The 12,088-nt window shown below is 43.3% G+C and overlaps 1 protein-coding gene and 1 pseudogene across 1 annotated transcript; both read left to right on the top strand.

Annotated features, from left to right (window-relative positions):
- The first annotated feature begins 1,994 nt into the window (after positions 1 to 1,994).
- On the top strand, positions 1,995 to 2,303 carry LOC136885418 (histone H2B-like). The gene has a single exon (XM_067157943.2). It carries the CDS (start codon positions 1,995 to 1,997, stop codon positions 2,301 to 2,303), a length of 309 nt encoding a protein of 102 aa, XP_067014044.2.
- Positions 2,304 to 6,486: 4,183 nt separating this feature from the next.
- LOC136885817 (5S ribosomal RNA) lies at positions 6,487 to 6,605 on the top strand (annotated as a pseudogene).
- Positions 6,606 to 12,088: the final 5,483 nt, after the last annotated feature.

Genomic DNA, 12,088 nt, shown 5'->3' with positions numbered 1-12,088 from the left:
AAGTACGGACGCTGTGGCGAAAAACCATGGACCCGTATCTCAAGAGTAAATGGAGCCGGTATACTCCAGATTATGATACAGAACCACAGGAGGGAAGCGTGGCGGTCTATGCTCTCGGGTCTGAGCGTAGTTGATATATCCATCCACAGGTCGCCACGAAAATTCACAAGCAATAGGTCTAGCATACCCGCCCTCCACGGTAGGAATGGAATGTCCTACACCGACAAAGAAAATGCCGACGCCCTGGCGAACACGTTCGAGAGCACGTGCACGCCTAACGACGAGCCTTGCGATGAATGTTTCGTAGAATTCGTCGAAAACGAAAACGAACTTCAAAAAACTGACAAGAAAAACCTCCCCCCCCCGAGCTTAAATTTTGTAACATCGTCCGAACTGTTCGCTGTCATAAAACGCCTCAAGAACAGGAAATCTCCTGGCCTTGACAACGTGTCAGCGTCCTTTCCCAAGAACCTTCCAAGAAAGGCGTTGACATGTCTGCCTAAATTTTCAACGCAATTTTCCGGTACGGCCACTTTCCTACTTGCTTGGAAAATTGCGAAAGTAATTAGGTTACCCAAGCCCCGGGACCCAAGACGTTCCCACAGAACTACCGACCGATCTCCCTTCTCAGCATAATTTAAAAACTTTTCGGAACTCTCTTGCTTACCTGACTGAATATTATTATAGAAGAAAAGAAACTTATTAACGAGGAACTGTTCCGCTTCCGGTGGGGCCATTCCGCTACCCACCAGTTAACACACTTAACGGAGGAGATTACTAAGATTTTCACCTACCGTCGACACACAGGAGTTTGTTTTCTCAATATTTCGCGTGCGTTCGACAAGGTTTGGTACGATGGACTTATATACAAATTAAGGACATTAGGCTTTCCCCCCCTATGTTCTACGCCTACTGACGAGCTACCTAGCTGACCGAATATTTCTGGTCCAGGTCGCGCTGCACTGTCGAACCCGCGCCCTATTGAGGCGTGAGTTCCTCATGGCAGCGTGATCTCACCGGCAATTTTCAAAGTATTTATGACAGACTTGCCTAAACCAACGCACGGGATATTATTTTTGTACGCGGACGACACAGCGATACCCTCTGTCTCGTGGCAGGCTCCTAAAGTTTTATACTACCTCCAAGACGCGCTCTCCACTGTCGAGCCCTGGCTAGAGAAGTGGAGAATCAAAATTAATGTAGACAAGACCAGTGCTACACTTTTCAATAAACGTCGTCCCGAACCCCCGAGCCCCTGATGTTCTTTGGCGAAGTGGACCGATAAAACTATGTGCCCAGGTGTCACCCTAGACAGAGGACTAGCGTTTGCCGATCACTTTAAATGTATTACTGCGCAAGCAAATGTGCGCCTTGTCAAAATTATGACTGTGATAAAAGCCGACAAAAGGCTAACAATCGAAAACCGGCTCCTGTTGTGTAAGTCGATGGTCAGGCCCATCTCAAAGTATATCAGCCCTATTTGCGGGGGGGGGGGGGGGTCGAAGAGATGTCACACCTGTTAGCGGTGCAGCACGTACAGTACCGAGCGCTGCGCCACCTGCCAGGTGCTGAGTGGTATGAGCGAAATACTGACCTGTAAGAACGGTACCAGCTCGCTACCGTTCAGAGCAGGATCAGTCATACAGGCACCCAGCTCTACAGCAAGCTCTATCCGAGCATCAATTCCCTCATCTCCAGACTGGGGAATTACGATACCGAAGGCCTGCGCTACCGTAGGCCCAAGGATATCCTAACTAAACCATAGTAAATTAAAGCTCCCCCTTAAGGGTTGCAGGGCATATTCTGGCCTCTTCGATCCCAATCAAAAATGTCCACAATCTTACACAGCAATGCAGTCATAAGTAGAAAATATTAAAAATAGCACTGAAGGCCTTATTAGGTCGATGGGCTATATATTTCCACTGGTACCGGACCTCCCGACACCAACGAGAATTGTGGCTTCATTTACTTTCAAGGAGACATCCGAAACAACCATGCCACACAAGACAAGCGGAAAGTCAGCCAAGAAAGCCGGCAAGGCCCAGAACATCTCCAAGGGAGACAAGGAGAAGAAGCGCAAGAGGAAGGGAAGCTACACCATCTACATCTACAAGGTGTTTAAACAGGTACATCCTGATACTGGCATCTCCAGCAAGGTGATGAGCATCATGAACAGCTTTGTCAACGACATCCTCGAGCGCATCGCCGCCGAGGCTTCCCGTCTCGCCCACTACAGTAAGCGCTCCACCGTCACCAATCGGGAGATCCAGACAGCCGTCCGCCTCCTGTTGCCCGGTGAGTGAGGGCACCAAGGCAGTTACTAAATACACCAGCTCCAAGTAAGGAACCAGGTTTTCTGCCTTGCTGCATTCTTAACAACCGTCCGTTTTCAGGGCCACTACACCTTTAGCTCTGCTATCAACTCCACTATAAATTTCTCTAACAGTCAAACTTCAAATAAATGAAAATATAATGTAAAACATTAAAATCATAAGCTAAGGAGGGAAGAACAACAACAACTACTACTACCAAATTATCATTATGCCAAAAATCCTCCTGCGTTGCCCCTTACAATTAAAACCAGGCCAAGCCCCATGGCACTAGAGCCCCTAAGCTCCTCGACTGTAATCAAGTAGGCTGAGTGGACCTCGAACCGGCCTTTAGATCGAGGTAAAATTCCTTTGCCTGGCCAAGAATCGAACCCGGGGCATCCGGCTACGAGACAGGCACGCTGCCCCTACAATACAGGGCCGGCCCCTTCATAACTACCTTCAGTAATTATTATTATTATTACAGCGGGGGACACGAGAGAAACCTCCCAGTAGGGTGTATTTTCATGTGATGTTGTTATACATCCGGGTGTCTCCTGGGCAACGGACTAGGATTCTTCACAGACGGCTGATTCATTCACACCAGAAGCAGAACCAGTCAATCTTAAAATGTATTTTAAGAAATTCCTCTTTTCAGAGCCATCCATGACAATAATATCCATAAATATTGAAGGCTTGTCAGCTGCCAAAGAGGAACTATTGCAAAAACGATGCCAAGACCAGAAATGTGACGTCTTGTGCATTCAGGAAACGCATAGGTATGAACATCAGAAACGTCCAAAGGTTTCAGGAATGATTTTAGTTGCAGAAAGGCCACATGCGAAATATGGTAGTGCTGTATTCGTAAAGCCAGATCTCCAGATCAGCAATACTCATCATACTGAAGATAACGACATCGAAATAATCACCGTGGAACTAAGCAACATGACCATTACATCTATGTACAAGCCCCCAAATGAAGAGATCTCTTTCTCACCACCTGCAAATTTTGGTAATCAAACAAAGTCAATAGTAATCGGTGACTTTAACAGCCGTAGTCACGTCTGGGGATATGCTCAAGAAGATGAGAATGGAGAGATCTTCATTTCATGGGCTGAAACTCAGGACCTTTCCCTTATTCACGACAGTAAGCTTCCCTCCTGAAACAGTGGAAGATGGCACCGAAGGTATAACCCACATCTTCTCTTTGTGAGCAACTGCTTTGTGCAGCAATGTTCTAAAGAAATGGGTTCCCCAATCCCAAGAACACAACACCGGCCACTAATATGTCACCTCTCTTCATCCATAAGACCACAAGAAGTTCGGTTCAGACGGAAATATAACTTTCGAAAGGCTGACTGGAAAAGGTTTTCCAGTATGTTGAATGAGAGGATGAAAACTGTCTCTCCTATACCCCAAGATTATGACAAATTCATTGATATCGTGAAATTCTGTTCACGGGCATCAATTGCCAGAGGCTGCAGGACACGCTACCTTCAAGGTATAACTCGTGAAACAACTGCTCTGCTGCACGATTACTACAGGCTTCATGAAGGAGACCCATTTAGTGAGCAAACGATTCAAGCAGCACAAAGTGTTCTTTCCTCTATCTCCCAGGCAAAGGAGACATGGATGAAGTTGATGTCTGAAGTCGATATGGGTAGGAGCAGTCAAGAAGCTTGGAGACTTTTAAAACGCTTGAGCAATGATCCTACGCAAGCTAGCACACATGCCAATGTGAGTGCAGATCAAATAGAACACCAACTTTTGCTTAACGGAAAACCAAAACTTTCCATGAAAGTAGGGAAGAATCCTATAGTCAGACAACCAGACGAGAGCAATGAGTTATCTAAGCATTTCACACTAACTGAACTGGAATTAGCTCTCAGTAAGTGTAAGATAGGAAAGTCAGTAGGACTCGATGACCTTCGAATGGAACAAATTAAGAACTTTGGTCCTACTGCGAAGTGCTGGTTGGTAGAACTCATAAATAACTGCGTTCAGTCTTCCATGATACTTAAAATATGGAGGAAGGCTAGGGTCATAGCCAATCTAAAACCAGGCAAAGATAAAAATGACCCTAGGAGCTACAGACTAATCTCCTTATTATGCCATCTTTTTAAGATTCTGGAGAGACTAATCCTCAATAGTTTGACTGATAAAATCCAGCCACTTCTGATTTCACAGCAAGCTGGTTTCAGGAGAGAGAAAAGCTGCACATCGCAGGTGTTGAAATTAAGTCAACACATAGAAGATGGTTTTCAAAGCCGGAAAATCACAGGAGCTGCATTTATAGATCTTGCAGCAGCATATGATACTGTTAATCACCGAATTCTCCCAGGAAAGGTATACAGCATGACAAAGGACTTCCATCTGACTTGTGTCAATATAAACCTTCTTCAAAATCGAAGTTTCTGCGTTGAGTTCCAGGGAAAAAGAAGCATGTGGAGGATACAGAAGAACGGACTACCTCAGGGAAGTGTGTTGGGACCAATGCTTTTCAATATTTACACAAATGATCAGCCTCTTCCTGCCGGGACGAATAGTTTCATCTACGCTGATGATTGTGTCATGACGTCTCAGGGGGATAACTTCGAGGCGATTGAACAAACATTGTCCAAAGCTCTAGACACTCTTGCTGGCTATTACAAGAAGAATCAACTAACACCAAACCCAACTAAGACGCAAACCTGTGTTTTCCATCTAAACAACAGAGAAGCTTCCCGAACTCTGAAGGTCACTTGGCAGGGCATACTATTACAACACAATCCTACCCCGAAGTACCTCGGAGTCACTCTGGATGGTGCCTTAACCTACAGAAAACATTGTTTGAACATCAAGCAGAAAGTGGCTGCTAGAAACAATATTGTGCGGAACTAACTGGAACATCTTGGAGAGCACAACCAGACACAGTGAGGACATCTGCCCTTTCGCTCTGCTATTCCGCAGCTGAATACGCATGCCCGGTGTGGTACAAATCTTGCCATGCCAAAGTAGTTGATGTAGCACTCAACGAAACCTGCCGCATTATTACTGGATATTTTAGACCTACACCTTTGGAGAAAGTGTATTGCCTTGCAGGGATAGCACTTCCCGATATTCGCCGTGAAGTGGCAGCCAAGAAAGCGATAGAGAACGGTGTTGACATCGGAAGCCCACCCTTTGTTTGGATATGAGTCACCACGCCAGCGGCTTAAGTCTAGGAAAAGCTTCTTGAGAGTAACCGAAACACTTGCAGGAACAGCGCAGCAAGCAAGAATTCAAGAATGGCGCGTCATGAGTCAACATACGAGGATCAGTCAATGGATGACCCCAAAAGAGGAACTCCCTCCTGGGCATGTCACAGATTGGGTGAATTGGAGAGCACTGAATAGACTGCGCTCTGGTGTTACGCGGTGCGGGATAAACCAGAAGAAATGGGGTTTCGAAGTGGACAGTACATGCAAGCACAGATATGGTGTCCCGACGTAAACAATCAACACTGCCCCACTCCAGTACAGAAAAGGAGGAGAGAGAGTGAAGGGGTAGTGTCGAAGGCCACTCCAGTACCAAAAAGGAGGGAGGGAGTGAACGGGTTGTGCTAAAGGCACAGTGTGTGTATTGCTATTTATCCACCACTGAGCCCATTTCAATCACAACAGTCTTGTAGCAGGCTGTCTATCTGCAACAATGCGTTAAGCGTGGAGGTGGGGGTATACCATGCTTTTTTATACCGGGACACCATTTTTGTGCTCGCGTGTACCTTGTGTGTATGTGGAGAAGAGCAGACCCCAGCCCATTTGCTGCAATGTAGTTCGTGCCCATTCAGCTGCACAACAGAAGACCTGGTTAAAGCGAAGCCAAATGCACTTGATGTTGCACATAGTTTAATGTGGATCTTCGCCAAAGAAGTATTTATATTATGTTTTATGTGTTTTCCTTATCTTTAATTTTAAACTTATGTACGCTTCTGACACGATATAAATAAATATATAAATTATTACAGCAACTCTCGACACGTCCCCGGGTGTGTGCGTGCGTCCATTTGAGGTTAGGTTAAGAGAAGTGGGGTTAAGTCGAGTTAGGTTAGGTTTCGCCGCGGAACGCGACAAACACTTGCGCCCTCTAAGCGAAGGTGACCTCCGAGAACTCCTATGCACGATTGCCGACGCCCCCGTGCCACAAAGACCTCCACGACGCCAGCGACCATACCATGTTGAATACACCGGTTCTCGTCCTATCACCGCAGTTAATTAACACTGGGAGTGGTCAATACTGGGATGGGTGACCGCTTGGGAACACCACGTGCCGTTGGCTCAGTTTCCTTTATACCAAGATTCCTAGTCTCAGTATGACAACTTGCAATCAACTTTTGCCTCAGGCCAGCAGAAATTTCTTAAATCACGTTTTTTGTTACATCTGAAACTAACTAGAACTTTTCAGCTCTCCAACCCCGTAGCTATTCAGGAACGAAGCTTACCGTAGTATTTTATTTCCTCTAAGATGACCAGCCTAACCTGGCATTCGTCGACGTCTCTCTCTCTCGCTGTGTGTGTGTGTGTGTGTGTGTGTGTGAAATGGCGTATGGCTTTTAGTGCCGGGAGTGTCCGAGGACAAGTTTGGCTCGCCAGGTGCAGGTCTCTTGATTTGACACCCGTAGGTGACCTGGGCGTCGTGATGAGGATGAAATGATGATGAAGACCACACCTACATCCATCCCCCGTGCCGGCGAAATTAACCAATTTAAGTTAAATTCCCGACCCTACGGAAAATCGAACCCGGGACCTCTGTGACCAAAGGCCAGAACGCTAACCATTTAGCCATGGAGCCGGACTGTGTGTGTGTGTGTGGCGATCTTGGGGACCCTTGCTGAGCCGAGCACCACTTCTAATTACTCATGTCGGGATGTTAACTTTCATCCCTCCTATCGTACGTCCCTACGTCTAAACTTGCTATTCTTATTCTTTTAATTTAGTGTAGCCTTTCCTGCCGGCCTCTTATGGCATATAACATCATTCTACGTCCTATTTCTCCTATGATTAACGTTAAAAGGGCGGAACGAGGTTTCTAAACTTCCCGTCCACCATGAAAATCGCGAGGAAGGTGGTTTCTACGCAACGTCATCGACACTGTCGTGATTACAATGAAAGCCATGTCCTAGCAACCGAACGCCGCATTTAGCAGCCCCTCAAGGAGTCGAACAATTTCGTTTTATGTGCTTTCCGGTAAGTCGCTATTCAAATTACGACAAGGTTCGTTAATAAGTTACAAGTTTGTTGTACGCTGTTGTCTCTCCTAGGCTTCCTTACGAACGGTAGGGCAAAATTTCAGTACTGTGCCTACACACAGCCCGTTAGTTTCGAAGTGTGTGTGTTCCGATGTAACGTAATTTTGAAGCCTAGGAACTTGTAAAGCCCTTTCATTTCTTCCAAAGGTGAGACGGCTTCCAAATAAGGGGGAGAAAGTAAACTTTTGACGACAAGGGTTAGTTCAAAGAGTCGTGACGTTCTAGGTTAGGTGTTGTGAGGAAAGCACTCGATTTTGTTGCTTCTATGTCAGCTGACTGACATTTCGGCAAGTGATAAATTCAATAGAACGAATCAGAACTCTCTGTAGTTACGGCTACCGTCCTAGAATTAAAATTAGTCCATTCTGAGCCCAACTTGACAGGTTCGAACCCGGCTCACTCCCGTGATATTTCGATGGACGTTTACGTCAGTCCCATGTCTGTAGATACGGGTACGTAAAAACAACTCCTCTGGACAAACTTCCGGCACCTCGGTATCTCCGAAAGGTATATGATGGTAGTTACAGGGACGTGAACTAAATAACGTCACCTCACTACTACTACCTCCACCACTATTACTACTATTAATACGACTACTACTAATGCCAGTAGACAACTTCCAACTAAAGCAATAATAGGTCCATTTGCTGAGCACATGAACACTGCCTCTTGCCTTACCACTACTGGCTAGCGTTCAAAGAAAGAAAGAAAGAAAGAATGAAAGAAAGAAGTTACCGTACTTCACAGGTCATTTCTGCGTCAAACACGGTTAGGGCTGATCGTGGATCTACTAATACTTAACATGCTAAATTGTGCACGGTTTTGTCATCACCAGTCTTGAAATCACAGCTGGATCTGCTCATTACAGGGTTGATGCTAGATATTTCGGGTAATATATAACCCAGTGTTGGCTTGGATAACCTAAAAATCTTCAGGAACTGGGTCTGGCCTTGTTATGTGAAGTGTCATCCTAAACCAGCTAGGCTAAGGATCATCAGGTGTCTGTCATGAATTTAAATGGCTGAGTACCCCTCAGTATTGTGTACTTCTCTTCATATTTGAGGGAAGAGGAGTAAAACTTAATATTTTATTGCCTGTCTTAAACCACCTGCTTTCCTAGGGGTATTGTCTAGCACAAACTTCTAAGCAGACCACATCACCCAGCCCGATGCTCGAATATAGCTTGAGCAGTGGTGGTGGTGGAGCTAGTGTAGATCCCCCATTTATCATTCTCTGCGAATAGAAGGCCAAATATTTCCGTTCATTACACAACCTATTGTCCCTTTGGGCAAGATGTCAAAGCCTGTTTTTCTCAGTGAGCCACGTAACTGTGATGTAAGGAGCGTGCTTATGCTCTCGAGAGTCTCATGAGGCATGCTTTCGTGAGAAATGCATTGAGAAATTCTCGCGATTCTTGAGCGATGCCCTCTTATTTCCCATCCTTTGTGCGCAGTGACAGAGCATGGAACGAGAGCTATTCAATACCGGCTTAAGGGAAACGTCTCCCTTGAGAACTGGGTGAGCACTGACCTGCATTCAACGTTTTACACCATTGGGTAATCTTCACTTTAATTGGCTTGTGACGGGACACTCCCCTGTACAGATTAGAAAGATATTGGTCTTGGATGATAAGGGCCATAAGGGCAGGTGAGTTATCAAAATTTTGGATTTGATAGAGGTTTCACTTGGTGTTGACGAGGTCTGGATATGGAAGTACAGGCCTGACATGTGCCACTGTTGACTGCAACCAGCATATGGAACATCAAGGGTTTTAGTTCACATTGGAAAGGTGAACCTCCAAGAGTAAGAGCTGTTTGACGAGAAAGTAGATATTTGTGGTATTCCCAGAACAAAGTAGAAATATTAAATCCATTTGAACACAGTCCTCTCAACTAACATGAATATGTTGATCACCAGCGATATCCGTGCAGAAGAATGCAAAATCACAGACGTTGATCTGAAAAGCAAAGAGGGTTTGGCCAGGACTGAGAAGGGAAAATGGCTCATACCCTTTGTGATTTAGTCAATAACTCTCACTCAGTTCATCTTTATTACCATTAAATTGAAAAATATACAATAAGTATAGGCCTAAGAAAAATTATATTCATGACATCACTAAAATACAAAATGAACTAAGATTAGCACAAACTTAGATGATTTCTATATCACAAAACAACCAAGACCTTAGAAGTTGATTGCAGAAAGCATAACACATCTTGTTCCATAAGCTGTGAAAATTCTTCTTTCTTGAGAAAATATTTTTTATTTTAAAAAGTAACATACATAGCTCAGAATTTAAATCCTGACCTCCATTGTGACTAACCTTTGGTAAGTTTATCCCTACTAAAAAGAAATTGTAAATGCTAATTAAACACCATTACTAAAATAGGTATATTTTTGAGATTCACACAAAGTACTATTCCTCATTCGATTCTGAAGAGTTTTAAAGAAATACCCTATAGAGGGTGGCGCAAAATTCTCTGGACACTGATAAAAAAGATTGAATTACAAGTACAAACAAAGCTGACAATTATATTTTATGTTCAAACTGCCTTCCATCTGCATGAATACACGTCTCAAGTCTTTTTGGAGCACTTACATACGCTACGGCATAGCGTGATATCACTGTCCAAATCATGAAATGCGCCGTGGATATAGAATTTTATTTCAGAATTGGACCGAGGCTTTCTGGAATAAGCAGAGTCCTTGACGACATCCCATAGGAAAAATCCATGGGCGTGATATCTGGTGAACGTGGAGGCATCTGCCCTTCGACCAATCACTTTTCTTTGGAAAGTTTCGTTTAAATAATCGCTGACGGCAGTGGCATAATGTGATTGTGCCCCATCGTGTTGAAAGTAAATCTCTTGAAAGTTTTCAGCACACGTTGTAAGTCCTGCTACCACGTAATTCTGAATCATATTTAATACATATCCAGATTGATTTATTTCTTCTTCTAACAAAAGTTGTTAATTCTCAATATACCATTAAGTGCACATATGTCTGGTAACTTGTCCGCTTGGCTGAGACAGACCACAGAACTTTATTGAATAAGTTAGGATCAGGTTTCTTGGTCGAGCATCAATTCACAAAACTGAAGACGTCGATCTGGATTGTCTTCAAGTGTCGTAAACTTTAAACTTCTGTTTGTGCAACATACTTTGCACTGACCTTCGTGATAAATCTGACTCAGTTGCTAATCGTCTGGTTGATTTTCGAGGACTTTGGGTCACAGCTCAATTTGTTTTCCTCAGTTGTGACTGTTCTTGGGCGGCCAGATCTTGGTGCATCCATGACAGATCCATGTTCTTCAAATCTATTCTGTATGTCGTGCAGTGTTTGTATGGGCGGTGGTTTTGATCTAAAGTGTTGTCCCCATTCATTAACAACTGCAGTAGCACCACTCTTATAACATGTTTTAAAGCAAAAAAGCTTTCTTCTTTCTTTAACATCGTGAGAGTTCAGAAAGCTACAGCAGTGAACACGTCTCAGAGGTCACGCTTTCAACAATGCACTAGTTTGATCATCGAATTTGCTTTGTTTGTCACAGCATTGTATTCCAACTTTACAAAGTGTAACCATCGCCATTTGGTAATAACTACTTAACGGGTTAAAACTTCCTACTGTACTACGTCTTGCTGTTACTTTCGTTTTATTTTAAGGGGGAGACCCAGCTTAACAAAGGAAAAAAAGGTTAATATTCATTCGATTGTTAAATATTATACAATTGTTGTTGACAATTGCTGCACATATCCCAGTATTGGCATGCTTCCTGGCAACCAGAAGCAACTTTAATAATGTCAGAATTTTAATAATTTTAATATTTTAAAATAAAATGTTCAAAATTTCCCGCCTTTTTAACAATATATCATTGTTTCCCTTATAAATTCCAAATTTATAAGAATTTTCGTACTTTTCCCTTTTTTAAAGTGTGTATCAAAACTCCAGCTACAAAATGAACCTCAATCATTAACATAGACTGTGATTTGGATTTTTGTCGCGTTTTTATTCCGAGCACCAGAAAATATTTATAGTTTTTTAAAAACAAATGTTATATAAAATCTAATTAAAATCTTATTGATCTGAACGAGGTACAGATTGTAGTACAACACTATGGGAGGAAACTCTGAAAAATTAATAATTTTCCGTGAATCAGTAAGAGGGTTATGAAGGAAACCGTGATATATTGTTAAAAAGGCGGTAAATTTTGAACATTTTATTTGAAAATGTTTTAATTAGAATTTTGACATTATTGAAGTTGCTTCTGATTGCTCTGAAGCATGCCAATACTGGGATATGTGCAGCATTTGTCATAAACGTTTGTAGCATATATAACAATCGAATGAATATTGGCCTATTTTCCCCGTGTTAAGCTAGGTCTCCCCCTTAACCAATTGTTTAGTGACTTATGTGCCACCCTGTATGTTCCAGTGCATTGAAATACTCTGGCAACAAATGCAGTAATAATGATAATAACAGCAATACTGTATTTACGGTACATAACAGCCTACAC

The sequence above is a fragment of the Anabrus simplex genome, chromosome 14, assembly GCF_040414725.1.
Source record: "Anabrus simplex isolate iqAnaSimp1 chromosome 14, ASM4041472v1, whole genome shotgun sequence".
Taxonomy (NCBI): domain Eukaryota; kingdom Metazoa; phylum Arthropoda; class Insecta; order Orthoptera; family Tettigoniidae; genus Anabrus; species Anabrus simplex.
This window is presented reverse-complemented; position numbering and strand designations above follow the sequence as displayed.

Coding starts and splice junctions, on each gene's coding strand:
- LOC136885418 (XM_067157943.2), top strand. CDS start 1,995: ATGCCACACAAGACAAGCGGAAAGTCAGCCAAGAAAGCCGGCAAGGCC.